General features: G+C 41.3%; 1 protein-coding gene across 1 annotated transcript in view; it reads left to right on the forward strand.

Annotated features, from left to right (window-relative positions):
- The first annotated feature begins 1,639 nt into the window (after nucleotides 1-1,639).
- The window catches only part of HROB (homologous recombination factor with OB-fold), a 29,594-nt gene continuing 12,876 nt past the window's right edge, over nucleotides 1,640-18,357 (forward strand). Inside the window, exons 1-6 of the mRNA XM_074224278.1 lie at nucleotides 1,640-1,828; nucleotides 2,590-2,640; nucleotides 5,336-6,445; nucleotides 7,338-7,421; nucleotides 8,467-8,604; nucleotides 9,133-9,241. Of these exons, the coding sequence (XP_074080379.1) occupies nucleotides 1,799-1,828; nucleotides 2,590-2,640; nucleotides 5,336-6,445; nucleotides 7,338-7,421; nucleotides 8,467-8,604; nucleotides 9,133-9,241 (1,522 nt within the window). The 5' untranslated portion in view covers nucleotides 1,640-1,798. The remainder of the gene's footprint in view (nucleotides 1,829-2,589; nucleotides 2,641-5,335; nucleotides 6,446-7,337; nucleotides 7,422-8,466; nucleotides 8,605-9,132; nucleotides 9,242-18,357) is intronic.

The following is an 18,357-nucleotide window of genomic DNA, read 5'->3' on the forward strand; positions in this document are numbered from 1 at the left end:
GGTAACACCCTGATCAAAGTCCTGGTCAATCTACCCTGCTTTTGGCTCTGGTGGTGGCTATGTGAATGGAGGGAAGGGAGAAGAATTGGAGAAGTGTTATTGCTAGAGATATAAATTGCAGTTTGTAGGGATAAATGGTAAGCCCTACTTTGACCACTGGGTTCTTTGTGTGATTGGGCAAGTCCCTTTACATTGGGACTTATAATGGTACCTACCTCCCAGGTTTGTTGAGAAGATAAAAAAAAAAAGAGCAGCTATGTGACATAATAGATAGGAATCAGGAAAAGTTACTCATGTGCTCAAATTCAGACACTTAGCTGGGCAGTCACTTCATTGGTTTATTTCAGTTTCCTCAGGTGGAGAAAGAAATGGCAAAAAACTCCAGTATATCTGCCAAGAAAACCCCAGATGGGTTCACAAAGAATAGGACAGAACTGAATAACAGCACTCAATATATGTTTATTATTACTATTATTCCACCCAGATTGATAAGAGGAAAAATAATCCTCTGTCAGGAGGGATCAGAACTGGTTTGGGAAGGTCCACAGGGAAGGAACTTGCCATAACCTACAGGCTTCTTGTATAGTGGGTTCAGGTCCAGGTCCAGGGCATCCCCATTATAAAACACAGGAGTACATGACAGATCTCTAAGCAATCATCTGTTACTTTTTCCCCCAAAGGGCCTTTGAGATAAGTAGATTTTGCTGCCTCTCTGGTTTCTTTTTTTTTTTAGGTTTTTTTTGCAAGGGTTAAGTGGCTTGCCCAAGGCCACACAGCTAGGTAATTATTAAGTGTCTGAGACCGGATTTGAACCCAGGTACTCCTGACTCCAAGGCCGGTGCTTTATCCACTACGCCACCTAGCCGCCCCAGCCTCTCTGGTTTCTAAAGATAAAATGAAGTAAGAAAGGGTGGGGAAAATAGAAATTTCTCACCTGTTATTGCTGTTAATGTAGCAAAGAATTCTCTACTGTGCTTTTTTTTTTTTTTTTTTTTTTTTAGTTTTTGCAAGGCAAATGGGGTTAAGGGGCTTGCCCAAGGCCACACAGCTAGGTAAAGTGCCTGAAGCCGCATTCGAACTCAGGCCCCGACTGACTCCAGGGCCGGCGCTCTATCCACTGCGCCACCTAGCCGCCCTCTACTGTGCTTTTGATGAGGGGGGCTCCCAGAAACGGGGGCGCTGTTCCTAGGCCTGGGCACCTTCTCCTTTGGCCCGGCTCTCTGTCCTGGGCTGGGCGATGGCCCCCTCTAGTGCCCGCTCTCCGGCCGCCCCCGGGCTGGCTCTGGGACCCGCCGCACTTCAGCAGCCTCCGGCAAAGGCCGAGCAAAGCGCCCGCCGGGCTCAGCCGGGCTCAGCCGGGCCCAGCCGGGGAGGGCCGGGAGCGCCGGCCTCAGAGTCTTCCCGCGTGGCACGGGCGCGGGGCTTGGCCGGCTCCCCTGAAGCGAGAACCCGGGGCACGCAGCTTCTCCCGACCCGGCCGCTGCGGGGCAGCAGAGAGCTCCCAGCGTTGCCTTTAAATTTGGAAAGGAAGGGGAGGAGTTTGCGTCCTCCGGCAGCAACCCGGACTGCCCCGCCTCTCTCCCGGCCGCTCCTTTAAGACGTCGGTGACGTAATCGGGTGACGCAAGCGAGTGGCGGCGGCTTCGAATCCGGACCCCGGGAACTGCGCTTCCGCAGCCGCCGGGCCTGGAGCCCTTCGCGCCAGCCTCAGCCGGGCCGCCCCTGCCGGAGCCCGGGCCTAGCCGGGCTCGCCCCGCGCCGCGTCGGGCCCGGGGCCCAGCTCGAGTCCATGGCGGAGGATGAAAGGGAGACCCCCCGCTATTACCATGGTAATTCCAATGGCCGCCGGGCCCCCCCTCCTCTGCGCCCCACGTGGTCAAGGAGCGAGCGCGCGCCCTGCCCGCCCCTCCCCCGGCTTCCCTCGTGACCCCGCCCCCGGAGAAGCGCCCGCTGCGGGGGGGGGGCTCCCTCCCCGCCTACCCGAGCCACGCCCTTTGACCTTTCCTGCGGGGCGCTCACCCCCTACTCCACCTCGGGATTGGGGTCGCCCAGATTATCCGAATCCAATTCCAATCCCATCCAATAAATACAAATGCGAGGTTTGTCTTTTCAAGCTCGCCTGGCCCAGATCTCGGGGGGACTAGGTGCTTGAGCCTTTGAAAGGCTGAGAGAAGGTTCTAGTACTGACCCCCTCCTTTTGAGGGTGATTCTAGGACTCGGCCTGAGGAATTCTGCACATAAAAAGCCCTTTGTTCCCGGTTTTGACTTTGGAGTGAAAATAACCTGGTTCGATAACCTGTCAAAACGATTCGGGATAAGTGATGTTTTGGGGAGGAAGGCTTCTGACACTTGAAAAAATCTGCCTCTTGCCCTTCTCTGATGATAATCTTCCTCCTAAAGTTCCAGCAAAAAAAAAAAAAGCAAAAACAACAAAAATTAATAAAAAAAACACCAAGGTCCTGACAGTTTTGTTAGGTCATTAGAAGTGGGAAGAGAAATGATGAGGACGAAATGTACTTGTAAATAGTAACTTTCTCACTCACATACCTCTTCTCTCCTCCTCCCCCAAATTGTTTTCTTTTCTTTGCAGGCTTGTAGTTTGCAGAATCTATTTGCTGTGGAAGATGAATTTGAAGATGAGGTGAGGAAGCATTTGTGATCTGAGATGAAAGAGAGATGTTCTCACTTAGGTTGTAAACATCTTGGCCTAGAACATATTCACCTGACTCTAGTCCCTTTAGGTGACTTTTATGTTATATTTCCCCAGTCTTAGAGAAAAGTCTTTTGAGAAAAATGGAGGAAAAAGTTAAATGTCTAGTTATGTGTTTTGAAAATAAGCCCCTCAGAAGGTGGTTTACTGCTTGAAATCTCAATGTCATTCCATAATTAGTGTATCCTTATGCTATACTTGAGTTAGGAAAGGAACATTTTTATAAGCTTTTTTGAGAGGCAGCATGGTGCAATTTCTACCAGAGATCCCATGCGCTTAGGAGTTTTAAATTGTCTAGCCAATGTCTCTACTAAATTCATTATCAATATTAAGGTGGGATTAAAGGGCTCAGGCTGCCAATGAAGGGGTGAAGTGACTCAGGTTGGAAACAGAATAGGTTAAAGCTCCTTTATTGATCAGTAGTCTTTATACTCCTAGCTTAGGCAAGATGGGGAGAGCCAGTCTTTTTAAGAGGGAGGAAAGAAAGGAGGAAGGGAGTAATGGAGAAGGAATCATTGAGAGGGTGAAGGAAGGGAAAAGGAGAGAAAGAGAGAAAAGGGCAGAAGATGGGGAAAGCATTGGGAAAAAGTCAAAAGATCAGGTTTCTAGTTCAGGCTTTGCTATTAAATGAGTGTCTTATGATTAGCAAACTACTTCTACCTCTCTGGACATCAATTTTTTTTTTTGTCTGTAAATAGACTATACGATTTCTAACTTCCCACTTTCAGATTCTGAGAGTATAGATTTTTATTAGCTTGTGCAACTTTGAGAAGTTAACTTATTTATTCAAGGTCATGATTCTGATAAAGCCCAGGACTGGCTTCAACATCTCTTGATTGAGGTCAAGACTTTTAATCTTTGTAATCTTCGTTTCTTGGTCCTGAACTATGATCTCATCTCTGCAGAAAACTGGTATGGAAACTTATATCCAATCCAGGCTATCAATTCACCTATAATTTAAAGTCTTAGAACTGCCTGAGGTGGTTAAAGGACTTGTTTAAGGTGACACAAGCAGAGTGAAAAGCACTTCTAAGGGGCAGCTAGATGGTGCAGAGTACCAGCTCTGGAGTCAGAAGGACCTGAGTTCAAATCTAGACTCAGACACTTAATAATGATCTAGCTGTGTGATGTTGGGCAAGTCATTTAACCCCATTGCCTTGCCAAAAAAATAACTCTACCAACAAGCATTTCTGTACTAGAATATCCATATATAGGATACATGTCAGACTAGACTCTTCTAACTCAAAAACCAGGGCCCTGCCAACATAAATGGAGCTTAGTCTTTCTTCAAGGAATGAACAGTGGTCTCATTCATCAGCTCTTGTCTTCATAGTACTTAATGTGATAATATGCTTTTTCTCTTTCTCTAGCATCAAAATGCTTTTACATGCATTATTTTATAGCACTGTGATAGATTTTGTAGGAAGGCTATGTAAAGATACCCCTTATTCACTAGGCTCAGAATTTACATGGTTTTTTTCCAAAACCCTTTGAGAGAGGATGAAATAGAGTCACAGAGAGAATAGGGACTTAGTCAGTAAGTATTTATTAAGGTCCTAGGTCACCTGCTTCAAAACTGGATTCTTTGGGTTGTTTCAATGGTATGGGAACTCCAAGTTTCTTGTTTTCTCAACTATGAAATCAGAACTGTCAGGTTTTCTTGAACAGAAGGTTTGCTCTTGCCTTGTCTCTCAGCTTTGGAGAGGTGTGATCACAGGCTAAAAAAAAAAGACTGTTGAAAATAACCCCTTTTTTAGTCTTGCCAGGTGACAGCAGAACCTTCCAGTTGCAAATTGGGGACAGCTCTGAGGCCTCAAGGTTGGATTGTGGGGAGGTGGAGTCTATGATTAAGGATTCATATTTCTCCATCCATTTTTGGAAATGGCCTCATGCCTAGGAAAGTGATCTTAGGAAGGCAGGAGATCCATAATCATTAGGCTTTATTGTAAAAGTTGATCTTTTATGATACTTCTTACTCCTGACCTAAACCTTCTGGAAATCACTGTCTATTGTGATAACATGCAAGAGAACATCCTCTTCTGGACCTCCTGCCAACAGTTTGCTATAACTGTATGTACCTGTGTAGAATTGGTGAGGTCCACATTTGTCAATAGGAGGATAGAGGGTAGAGTCAGGAACCAGAGATCTATTTGCAGCTCTTTCTGTCCATGGAAATGCTCTGTGGGCCTTGGACAGTTCACTTCTGGGTCTTTGTTCTTTTAATCCCTTAATTGCTTCCCAACAACAAGAATAATAAGATGACTTTTCTAAGGTACTTTGAGATTCTTGGGTAAGGACTTGATTGCAATGAAACATTGTGACCCCTTGTTTCAGGCTACATCAACTCAGCTCAGTGATTATTAGATTGCATTGACATTTCCATCCACATCGGTTATTATTCTTCATGTTTTAACATCATTCATTGAAAAGGACATAACACTCAGTTCAGGATTGTATAGGATTAGGCTCAAAATGAAAGGAGGTGAGAACGCTATGGCTTTCTTATGCCTTCTTTTCTGTCTATATTGGTACTTGTATCTGGAAGAATATGCACAAGAATACTGTTCTTTTAATTCTGTCAACTGTCCCAAATGCTATAACCTGATTCCTCTGATCCTATTTGCAGGATTTCTTGTCAGCTGTAGTGGACACTGAAAACAAGTTCTCCAATTCATTCTCTATAAATCCAGGATGCCTGAAACCTGTGTGTTCCAAGCCCAAAGTTGCCAAACAGGCACCAACAACTTCCTGTCCTACTCTTCTGCAAGGGACTTCGAACCTGCCAGCCCAGGGTCTCAGACTCCCCATCTCTAGTATGCCCAGGGCAGGAGGAGTTTCTCCTTCTAAGATGTCAACATTGCTAGGACTATCCCCTTCTCCCAACTTAGCTGGGGGAACTAGAGATCTAGGCCGAGTGACCCCAGAAGGAGTGACCACAGAATCTCATGGACCTTTCTCTTTTGAGAACCATCATCCAGTGGCTGGTACCACTGTGACAAGTAAACAGGATGAATTCAGTATGCTATCGGATGTGGAGCTGAGGCAGGGAAATTCAAATGGGCCTATGAAAAGCCTGTTTCCCAGGCAGAAGGAGAACCGTGGGCAAGTCAAAAGGCCACGAATGTCTGAACTGAGAGAATCTTGTTGTCAAGGGTCAGTAGTCATCAGACTGACTGAGCCCCTATTCTCAGATCCTACCACCCACCAAGGGGCTCCATCATTCAGGATGAAACCTGGTGCTTCCAGTAGCTTTACTTTCCCATCTGGTTTACGAGATCCCACTCAACCTGTCCCCTGGCAAGCTGGTCCTAGGGGCAGTCATCTCCATGTGCCTCAGTCTCACCAAGTTGCTAAATGTTATGCTCAGAACAGTTCTCAAAATAGTTCCCTAATCCCTCGACCATTCCAATCCCCAGGTTCCTGGGAAAGTGGAAAACCTAGAGTCCTAGGGCCTGCTATTCCCAATTCAAACTCTTCTCTTTTCCAAGTGACTAACTCTGTTCAGAAATCCTTGGAGTCCCGAACTGGAGTCTCTTCTGTTGAATCTCTTGTCTCTACCCCATCTACTTCCTGTTCTTCCCTGGCAGCCTCAGGGATTCTTCAGACCCCTGTAGTCACCAACCATCTTGTACAGCTAGTTACTGCTACCAATCGGACACCTGGGATGCCTGCTTCTATGCCCACACGGGCCAGAACACGTCGCTTTCCTGGACCAGCTGGCATCTTGCCTCACCAGGTAAATCATATTCAAGAAGTAGACTGGAATTTTCAGAAAGTTTGAGGGGATAGAAAGGTTCAGTGACAAATGTCCTGGCAACATTCAATCTGATTGGTTAAGAAATAGCATCCCTACCACGGGAAAAAAAGAAGAAAACAAAAATGGTGCTACTAGTCTAGTGTAAAGGGGCAAAAGGAGGTAGGAAAATGCTGTCACTTTTCCTAATTCTCTAAGCAGAAGAGACATGATAGTAGTAAGAAGGAAGGGAATTATATCTGAAGGATTTGACAGTCACATTAGATTTAGGAACCTGGATCAGTTGAGATGCTTTGAGCTAGTCCAGAGGCAGCAGAAACAACTGTTAGGAGAATCTGATTCCCAAACAACATTGACTAATTGTTTAGTTGACTTGCATTTTGAGGAATGTCTGAGTAGACCCCACTTCCTAATAGGGAGATGGGAATGGATTTGGAAAAGGAATTTATTTAATTCTAGAGTCCACTGAAGTGTTTAATTGGGAGCTACTGCTCCCAATTGTGAGAGAATCACTTTAGGGGAAGATCTTTGATCTTGAGAATAGTCAACTGGCCTGAAAAATGGGAAGCAGTAGTATTCTTCTGCTCTTCTAGAATTACTGGGATGGGAAAGTGGGGTGTTATCAGTTAGCTGACCCTAACAAAGGAATCTTTTCAACCTCTTGGGCCAGTTGCAAATTCATTATATTCCTCCAGAAATTCCCAGAGGCATATTTTAAAGCTTGTTAGTAAGGCTCCTGAGACACAGAAAAATGTAATGTGTCCCTTATAGTTTTCCTGAACACATTATGTAACCCAGATGGAAAGCTGTTCTAGTAAATAACAGCTGCTAAGTTTGTTCTCATTTGAACTTCATTCTTTCTCCTTCCTTTTAGCACAGTGGAAAAAATCTGGAGGAGATCATGATTTCAACTCCTCAGACTCCAGCTCATGGTGCACTAGCTAAGTTCCGGACAGAGGTAACTTGCTTAGTGGCCATTGTTCATTTGCCAGAATCAGAACTGGTTTTCAACCATTTATTGAGATGGTCATCTGGGAAAAAGCAATCCCTGCCACTGATTTGAGAGTAGATTCTCAATAATGTAACAGTTGAGCTTCTTCAGGGACATTGTGGAATCAATGGGGCATTTCAAATTGGATACTATTGGGAGATCGTCACAAAAGGTCCCATTGGATAGGATCCTATTTAATCAGCCAGACTTCAAATTGATCTCCTTCCAACAAGGTTAGGGGTAAGAGATAATGATTTGTTAAATCATGAAAAATGACTGATTGGGTGACAAGAGCTTTTTTTGCCAGTAAATTCTGTGTAAATGGTGGGTAAATCATTTAACCTCTATTTTCATATCTATAAAATAAGATAGAGAGGTTCTAGGAGCAGATTTGGACTAGATGGTCTCTAATATATCTTCTAGTTATAATCCTTAATAAGTTTCCTCTAGCCAGATCCCTGAGTTTATGTTCCTGCCATCCACTCTAAATTCTGACTTTAATTAGCTATCCTTTCACTTGGAGGCTTTTTTTGTCATTAGTTTTAATGTTTTTATAAAGTTTTATTCATCTCTTGAGTTCTCTATTACAGTAAATTATAATCTAAGTTCAAAGCACTCATGAGATGACTTAATCAGCTTTACAGAACTTAAACCAGAGGTTCACTTATAGTAGAGCTAGGTAAGAAAAGGAGCATGTGTCATTTTGTTTTTCAAGTAACAAATATCTTTGAGAGCTGAAATCCCTGTTGTACCCAAAGCTCCTTCTGTGCATATCCACACCAGAGATTAAAAAATTTTGCTTCTTTAAAATCAAGACCATCCAAGCGGATTTGCTAACATTTACCTGAACTGTTATTGAAAGTACTTTATCTCAAAATTTTGGCATGAATAGGAAGAAAAGGATTTTATCTGGGAAAGAGATCTCTCCTTTCTGCCACCTACTTCTAAGCCAGAGGAAGTTTAGTGGGATGGAAACTCATTTACCTGGGTGCCTCTTCCCACCCTGCTCCAGGAAATACCTAGTTCCCAGTCCTCAGAGGAGGATTTTGAGCATGGCCCCTGGCTGACTATGAAAACTGAACTGGGCCTAGATGATCAAGACCCTTCCTGCTTCCTCCACATGTACAGTATCGTTATGGTATTACGGAAGGTAAGAAGGAAACTGTTCCATCTCCTCCTTTTCCTATCTGCCCATGGTGGGAAAGGCTTCTCTTTGCTTTCTTCAAACCCATCCCTAAACCATTGACTCTATCCACTCCTGCATATTCCTAACCATGAAGAGCCTAGTCATTGCCCATCTCTGGGATATCTCTAAGCACCAGAATGAGTTTAGTGGGATAATAGGAGTAGGTTATCTTTCAGAGGTGGGACTGGATAAAGTAGCCTGCTTTGTATAGGGTATATTTTAGTCAACTATGTGTCAACATGTATGTTAGGGTACCTTCTAACAGAATAATTATACAGATATTAAAAGAAAAGAAGATAGAGAAGTGGAAGATTAGTCAGCCTATAGGTAGTATGGTAGTATGGGGAGATGAGAGTTGAGAGCTCCACTTAGATTAATTATCCTTAGGTCAGAAAGCAATTTCACTTGGGTTGATGCAAAGAGCATCTCCCACTTACAGATCATGCTCCCCACCAGCAGCCTTCCATGCTCTCTTCTGGTCCTTTTAAATAGGCTGCCTTGAAACAACTTCCCAGGAACAAAGTGCCCACCATGGCCGTGATGATCAAATCCCTGAGCCGAAATACAGTAGATGCCAGTGTGGTGTTCAAAGATCCTACAGGTGAGGAGGAGAACCTTGGGGCCCAGCTGGTCTCTGAGGAGGGTTTCCAATGACCTCAGGGCCCACAGTAACAGGTGATCCTTAGTTCTTTAGAGATGTACTAGAATCTTAGAAGCAAGGAACTGGAAGGGACTTTGGAAGCCAGGGATCTCAGTAGCACATCTAGTTTGTTTATGATCTGCTTGGAACACTTGTTGCAACAGGGAGCTTACTGTATCACAAGGCAGTCTATTACATTGCTCAGTAATTCCTAATTTTTAGAACATTCCTTCATTTTGAACCAGGCTGCCTGAGTGACTTTTATTTACTGGTTCATATTCTCTGCTACACAAAATCCAGTTTCTCTTCTAGATCTCACATATATATGAAAATTGTTTTTTTTATGTTCTCCCTACTAGCTTTTGCCTCAAATGCTCCTTTTCTCCAAGCAAAAGATTTTGTGATATAATAGAAAAAGTTCTGACCCTGGAAACAGTCCCTAGGTTCACTGCCCATCTCTGGCACTAACTGCATTATCTTAAATAACTTTCCCTCTGACACCTCAGTATCCTCATCTATAAATTGAGGGGGTTGGATGAAATGAACTCTTATGGCCCATCCTGGCTATGGATTAATGGTTCTACTTAAATAGAGCTATGGTCTGTGTTCCTGGCATCCACCCCAAATTCTGACTTTAATTAGCACTTGGAGGTTTTTTTTGTCATTGGTTTAAATATTTTTATATAGCTTTATTCATCTCTTGACCTCCCCATTACAGTAAATTATAAACTAAGTTTAAAAGCATTCATGAGATGACTTTGGCCCTTAATCAGTTTTACAGAACTTAAAGCAGAGGGTCATTATAGAAGAGCTAGTTAGAAAAGGAGCATGTGCCATTTTTCAAGTAGTAAATATTTTTGAGAGCTGAAATCCCTGTTGTACCCAAAGCTCCTTCTGAGCATATCCACATCAGAGATTAAAAAATTTTGCTTCTTTAAAATCAAGTACCTGTGGGGCAGCCAGGTGGCACAGTGGATAGAGCACTGGCCCTGGAGTCAGGAGGATCTGAGTACAAATATGCTCTCAGACACTTAATAATTATCTAACTGTAATGGACAAGTCACTTAACCCTATTGTCTTGTAAACAAAAAAATCAAGTACCTGTTGGGTAGACCTTCTAAAGGTAAAATCACAATATGCATTCTCATCCTGTGCAACTTTTGTCTATGTCCTCCTGGAAATCTTCCTTAGGAGATTTATATAAAGTGCCAAGATTCTTCTTGGTATCTTAGGTACCAATGTGGCATGAGGGCTGTCTGTTATTTCTTGCTCATTCTATTTGACCAAATTGATTTCTTGTGCAGTCTTACATGTCTATGATGATATCTTTTAATTTCATTTTTAAAACATGCATTTCATCTTGAGTGAGGTAATGCAACCTATTTATTCCTACCAAGAATCTTCTGTTATATGTTGGATGACTTGCAATTTATTTCTTGAAAATAGGTTGGGCAATGGATAGAACACCAGTTCTGGAGTCAAAAGGACCTGATACTTGACATTTGCTAGCTGGGTGACCTTGGGCAAATCTCTTAACCCTTATTGGCCTCACATCCAGGGCTATCTCCAGTTGTCTTGATTCATATCCGGCCACTGGACCCAGAGAGCTCCAGAGGAGAAAGTGAGATTGGTGACTTAGCACAGCACCCCCCTCACTCAAATTCAGTTTCCTTGCTTGTCATGGTAACACCTCCTTGTGATATCATGATCTTCTTTGAGAATAAAGGAAAAATGTCATCATCAATCATCTTGGAGATAATGGTATTTTACAGTTCATAGCCATATAGCATCACCATAAAAATGTTTGTGTTGGCAGCTAGGTGGCGTAGTGGATAAAGCACTGGCCTTGGAGTCAGGAGTACCTGGGTTCAAATCTGGTCTAAGACACTTAATAAGTACCTAGCTGTGTGGCCTTGGGCAAGCCATTTAACCCCATTTGCCTTGCAAAAACCTTAAAAAAAAAGTTAGGTTATTTTAGAGGAGAGATTAGGCTCATTTAAAAATATTAATTTGGACCTTACTCTATCTCCTATGCAGTTCTAGGTCCAGGTCATTATTCATCTGTAGTATCTAGTTAATGTTTGTGTATTGAAGGACCAACTCTATAAGCTGTCCATTCAACTGCAGATCATAAGCTAGATGATAGGCATTCTTCATCCACTTGGTGTTGCCTCTGTGGGCAACTAACTCTTGACATGTTTCAAAATTTTCATTTAGAAGATTCTTCAATGTTCTGTGAAGTCAGCATGGAACATAGCTTGTAGAAAAATCTTAAAAGATAGTATCAAATCAGATTTCTTTTGTAGTCCACAAACAGTGCAATGGGATTTTATATTTGTTCCTTTTGGACAATTTTGTGAATGTAAAGCTATTGTCTGTTATAGAATAATATTTGTAAAAGCTTATCAGTTTGCTTCCCATATATCAGGAGTGTACTTGACACATGTATATATATTTTCAGAAAGATCCCCCCCACTCCTTACTTCCATCTCTTCCCTTCCTCTTCACTCTGTCTACTCAGGGCTGGGGTAGGAACTTTTTCCTACCCTTGGGCCCTTTGAATATTTATAACATCATTTGCAGTCTATATGTGGCCAAATGTTTAATTCATCCACCCTTAAAAAGCTGTTAGATTTATTGAATTTCTTTTTTTTTTTTCTTTTTTTTTTTTTTTGCAAGGCAGTGGGGTTAAGTGGCTTGCTCAAGGCCACACAGCTAGGTAATTATGAAATGTCTGAGGCCAGATTTGAACTCAGGACTCCTGACTCCAGGGCCAGTGCTCTGTCCATTGCGCCACCTAGCCACCCCCTGCACCACCAATGCGATTTATTGAATTGCAAGTCCCTACCTGTTGTTGCCTTAGCTACACCAGTGTGACCTGCTGACTGGAGGTTCCCCATCCCTGACCAAGGGTAGACCTGCAGGTTGCTCTGCCCAAAGAAATGTAAATTTTGATTGCTGAAACCTGGCAAAATATCTTGGGGTTTACAGTCCTGGGATTCTTCTGGCACTCCTGTCTGTCAACAATAGGCCCCAGGCCAAGCCCACTTGGTCATTGAGTCCTGATTGGCTCAGAATGAAAACAGATAGCAGTCTTTTCTGTTTTGGACAGGAACCCTGAAGGTTTTCCTATTCTAGATTGATTTTTTTTTTACTAGATTAAAGAGGCTAATTTCTATCTCATTTCTTTCTTCTTTAACCTTAATCATTGAATAGGCATAGTCTCTGTCAAATACCTGAGCTTAAAAAGGCCAAGCTCTCCCCCTGCATCAGGGCCATCTCCAGTTGTCCTGATCCATATCTGGCCACTGGACCCAGATGGCTCTGGAGGAGAAAGTGAGACTGGTGACCTAGGACAGCCCCTCCCTCACTCAAATCCAGTTCATGTGTTTGTCATGACATCACCTCCCTAATGTCATGATTGTCTTCCAGAACAAAGAACAAACAACAAGAGATTTGAAAGTAAGCAGATGGGTTTGCATGAAGGTGTATTAGTAAGTGTCAGTAGCTTATGCTTTAACAGTATCAGTATAAGAAAGCATAGATAGGGTCAAGGAGGATTGTTTTGGTCATTGAGAGTTCAGTCATGGGACAGTGAATTGAAACATCCTTTCCAGGAGTTTGATTCTTGATCCCAGAGTAAGAGGTGGACTTGGTGAGAGCATGAAAGCTGACCTGCTAGAGCTCAGTGTGGTGGTCTGGACCAGCTGGGACATCCAGGGTGAGCCCTCATTGAGGGTGATGGAGAGCCAGGGTAGAGGTGGAAGGTGAATCAGCAGTAGCGGCTTGGCCGCATAAGAGTAAATAGTTACTGATATTTCCTCAATTACCTTTTCTTTTTAGTAAAAATAATTCATTAAAAAATTTTTTTAATGTATTTAGTACTTAATTTTTCTACAATGCATTTAAAAATAATTAACATTTGTTTTTAAAACTTTGAGCTCCAAATTCTCTCTTCTTCCTTCCACAATTCCATCATTAAGATGGCAAGAAATTCAATATAGCTTATACCCATAGTATGCTTCAGGGGTAGCTAGGTGGTACAGTGGATAGAGCACTGGCCCTGGAGTCAGGGAGTACCTGAGTTCAAATTTGGTCTCAGGCTTTTTTTTTTTTTGCAAGGCTAATGGGGTTAAGTGGCTTGCCCAAGGTCACACAGCTAGGTAATTTAAATGTCTGAGACCAGATTTGAACCCAGGTACTCCTGACTCCAGGGCCAGTGCTTTATCCACTGCACTACCTATCCGCCCCCATCAATTCTTTCTTTAGGGATGGATAATATTTTTCATCATAAGCCCTTCAGAGTTGTCTTAGATCATTGTATTGCTAAGAAAAGTTAATTCATTCACAGCTGATCATCTTACAGCAATTGCACTTACTTTATACACAGTATATTTCACTGTAGATTAGCTCATGTAAGTCTTTGCAGGCTTTTTTCAGAGCATGCTGCTCATCATTTTTCTTTAAGAATTATAGTATTTCATCACAATTACATAACACAATTAATTTGCTTACCCATTCCCCAGTTGATGGGTATTCTTCCAATTTCCAACTCTCTGCCAACAGAAAATAGCTGCTATAGATATTTCTGTACATATAGGTCCTTTTTTTTGTAAATTTCTTTTTGAATAAAGACCTTGTGGCATTGTTAGGTCAAATGTTATACCCAATTTTATAGCCTTTTAAACACAGCTCTAGATTGCTCTAAAGGTTGGTTGAATCACTTTACAACTCTACCAGTAGTACATTAATGTTTCATTTTTCCCATATCCCCTCCAACATTTTTCATTCTTCTCTGTCATGTTAGACAGTCTAATAGGTGTGAGGTAGTATCCCAAAATTGTTTCAATTTGCATTCCTCCAATCAATAGCAATTTAGAGCACCTTCTCATATAACTTTAAATAGCTTTGATAACTTCATCAGAAAACTTCATGTCAGTTGGGGAATGGTTCCTACTTTTATAAATTTGATTCAGTTCTCTATTTATCAGAGAAACTTGTTTCAAATTTTTTTTCTCAGTTATGATGGCTAAGAGTCTTTCCCTTCTTCCTATCACCCCAATTTATTCTGTTATCTTTCTTTCACCCTGTTCTTTATCAAAAATGTTTTGCTTTTGTCTACCACCTCCCCCAATTGCCCTCCCTATCAGCCCTTTCCCTTTTTTCATCCCCTTCCTCTCCTACTTCCCTGTAGGTGTAAAATAGATTTCTATATCCAATTGAGTGTATATATTATTCCCTTTTTAAGCCAAAAATAAACTTCTTATAACCTCTCACCTCCCTATCTTCCTCTCCACTGTGAAACCTTTTTTTGCCTGTTTTATATGAGATAATTATCCCCATTCTACTTCTCCCTTTTCCTTTCTCCCAGTACATTCTTCTTTCTCACCTCTTTATTTTTTTTTTAAGATTGCATCCCTTCATATTCAACTCATACCTGTGCCCTCTGTCTGTACATACTCTTAACTGCCTTAATAATGAGAATGTTTTTATGAATTAAAAGTATATCTTTCCATGTAGGAATGTAAATAGTTTAAGCTTATTTAAGTTCCTTATGATTTTCCTTTCCTATTTACTTTTCATCAAGAATGCTTGAAAGGGGCAGCTAGGTGACACAATGCACCAACCCTGGAGTCAGGAGGACCTGAGTTCAAATGTGACCTTGAACACTTAATAACTATCTAGCTTCCTGACATTGGGCAAATCAGTTAACCCCATTGCCTTGCAAAAAAACAAACCAAACAAAAAGAATGCTTGCAAGTCCTCTGTTTAGAGAAGCCACTAAATCTTGTGTTATCCTGACTGTGTGTCCACAGTTGTTGAATTGTTTCTTTGTTGCTACTTGCAGTAATCTCTCCTTGACTTGAGAGTTCTGGAATTTGACTATATTATTCCTTGGGTGTTTTCATTTTGGTATCTTTTCCAGAAGGTAATTAATGAATTCTTTCCATTTCTGCTTTACCCTCTGGTTCTAGAATATGAGGGCTATTTTCCTTATTTATTTTTGGAAAGATGAGGTCCAATTTTTTTTTTTTTGTTTGTTTGTTTTTGGGTTTTTTCTAGGCAGTGAGTTTAAGTGGCTTGCCCAAGGCCACGCAGCTAGGTAATTATTAAGTGACTGAGGCCAGATTTGAACTCGGGTACACCTTACCCCAGGGCCAGTGCCCTATCTACTGTGCCACCTAGCTACCCCCTAAGTTCTTTTTTTAATCATGGCTTTCAGGAAGTACAGAAATTTTTAAATTATTTCTCCAAGATCTGTTTTCCAGTGAGTTACTTGATATAGCCTTTTATTTTTTATTTGGTTTGGTTTGTTATTTCTTGTTTTCTCCTGGAGTCATTAGCTTCCATTTGGTCAATTCCAATTTTTAAGTAATTATTTTCTTCAGTGAGCTTTGGTGCTTCCTTTTTCATTTGACCAATTCTATTTTTTTTTTAAGGTTTTTGCAAGGCAGTAGGTTTAATGACTTTCCCAAGGCCACACAGCTAGGTAATTATTAAGTGTCTGAGGCCAGATTTGAACTCAGGTACTCCTGACTCCAGGGCTGGTGCTCTATCCACTGCACCACCTGGCTGCCGCCCCCCATTCTACTTTTTAAAGGAGCTTTTTTTCTTCAGTGAATTTTTGTGCCTCGTTTTCCATTTGACCAATTCTGCTTTTCTCCTCATTGGCTTTTTATACCTTGTTTGTCATTTGGCCTACTCTACTTTTTTTATTTTAGTTTTTTGGGTTTTTTTGCAAGGCAGTGGGGTTAAGTAGCTTACTCATGGCCACACAGCTAGGTAATTATCAAGTGTCTGAGGCCAGATTTGAACTCAGGTACTCCTGACTCCAGATCCAGTGCTCTATCCATTGTGCCACCTAACCACCCCTCTATTTTTTAAAAAGTATTTTCTTCAGTATTTTTGGTGTCTTTTTTACTAAGTTATTGACTCTTTTTTCATGATTTTCTTGCGTCACTCTCATTTCTCTTCCCTTTTTTTTTTAACTCTCTCTTATTTGATTTTCCAAATTCCTTTTTGAGTTTTTCCATGCCCTGAAACCAATTCATATTTTTCTTAAAAGCTTTGGATGAAGGAGCTTTGACTTTGTTATCTTCTTCTGAGTATGTTTTGATTTTCCTTGTCACCATATTAACTTTCTATAGTCAGAATCCTTTCTAGTCAATTTCTTGACTTTTTTAACTCTTTTCTAAAGTGGAACTTGTCTTCTAGGGTGAAAGACATACTGTCCCAAGCCTCAGGGTGCTATTTTCAAAGATATTTCCAGGAACCTATAAGTTTTTGATTCTTTCAAATTTCAATATTATCTAAGGAGAGTTGCGTTTACTACTCTCTTGGCCTGCACTCTGGTCTATGAGTGACTGACCACAACCACTCTTTTCTGCCTTGAAATTGTGAGGAACTTCCTGTTCTACTGGGACGTGGAAACCCTAATATGCTAGTGTTCTTCCTCACCCTGGGACTGCTACCCAGATCTAAGTATGAGTAAAGCAGCAGAACCCTGCTCCCAGTGCCTTTCAGTCTTAGTTAAAGAGACTTATCTATCACCCATCTAGGGTAATCCAGACAAAAGGGAGAATCTCTAGTTTTCCAGATCTGTCTGGGTAGACAAACCATCAGTTTATCTAAACTAAAAATTTTTTTTTCCTTTTGAACAGATCTGAGTTCTCTCTCTCATTAACAACTCTGTTTTTCAAAGGCTGCCTGCATAACCTACAGGGTCTGATTTCTGAATGAGGAAGTAGAAAAAGGGGGGGAAACCTTGAATCTAATTCAACAAATGGTTATTAATAGAAGAAAGAAATAATCATTTCTTCGTCATTAGATTTTGTAAATCAGTCAGAAAAGAAGCATTTTCAGACATCATATAGAGTCCTAAGAATTCAAAAACAAAGTTTAAACAGTCTACCCTATGGAATTTACATTGTATATAAATAATTGGTGCAATATACTAACAATAAATTAATAGCAAGAGGCATCAGAAAAGATATTGTGAGGAGTATTTGAGTTGAGACTAGAAGGAAACCAAGGATTTGAAGAGAGGCAGAAGTGAGGAGCAGAGTTGTTCCAGGTATAAGGGGGCATGTGGTATGGAGCAGAGAGTAAGTAGATTGCTTAAGAATAAAACGACAGGAAATGGTTAAGTGGTGAAGCACTGTCAAATGTCAAAACAGTAGTTTATATTTAGACATCAAGAGAGTAAGGGGAGATGAAATTGTTGAGAGAGAAGTTTTAAATGTCTCCTGAGGAAATCTGGCTAGAGAATCAATTGCAGATGAATGGAAGGATTGCCTGACTAGTAAAAGCCCAGCTAAGATTTGAAAACATAAATTTGTAATGGACCCAGTTGATAAGATTCTGATCCTTCCTCAGGATTCTGATACTGCATAAGAATGTAGAAGGTAGATGGTGGGAATAATCCAGGTTTGGGATTTGGAAGCTGAATAAATTAGCAACGGATTCAAGAGTAGAGGACTTCGTAGATTTGAATTGTTTCACTAAGGAGCTGAGACTGAGAAGAGTATGTTGGCTGAACAAAGTAATGGCCTGGCAAAACAGTGAAGTATAGATTTAGGGGAGTAAAGGTAAGGCGAGAAATAGAATAATAGGAAATTTTGATCAAATAAAAGAAGCTAACTGTTCCTGAATTTGGGAGAGGTAATTTAGGCAAGATGGCAAGATCAAATATATTTGTTTTGCTGGGATGGAATGGAGAAGGAAGCGCACCATTTTTTTTTCTAAAAATAAGTTTTTATTGATGTTTTTTAATTTCTTGAATCATCATAGCTACCTCAAGTATCTTTCCCCTCCCTCCTCCTCCCAGTGAACTGTCTTTTACAAGAATAGTATTTTTTAGGGGCAGCTAGGTGGTACAGTGGATAGAGTACCAGCTCTGGAGTCAGGAATACCTGAGTTCAAATCCGGCCTCAGACACTTAATAATTACCCAGCTGTGTGGTCTTGGGCAAACCACTTAACCCCATTTGCCTTGTAAAAATATAAAAAACAAAGAAAAGAATAATATTTTTTAGAGAGGAAAAGATGCATATAACTGCCTGTGGGCTTCCCATATCC

Source organism: Macrotis lagotis, chromosome 2, assembly GCF_037893015.1.
Source record: "Macrotis lagotis isolate mMagLag1 chromosome 2, bilby.v1.9.chrom.fasta, whole genome shotgun sequence".
Taxonomy (NCBI): Eukaryota; Metazoa; Chordata; class Mammalia; order Peramelemorphia; family Peramelidae; genus Macrotis; species Macrotis lagotis.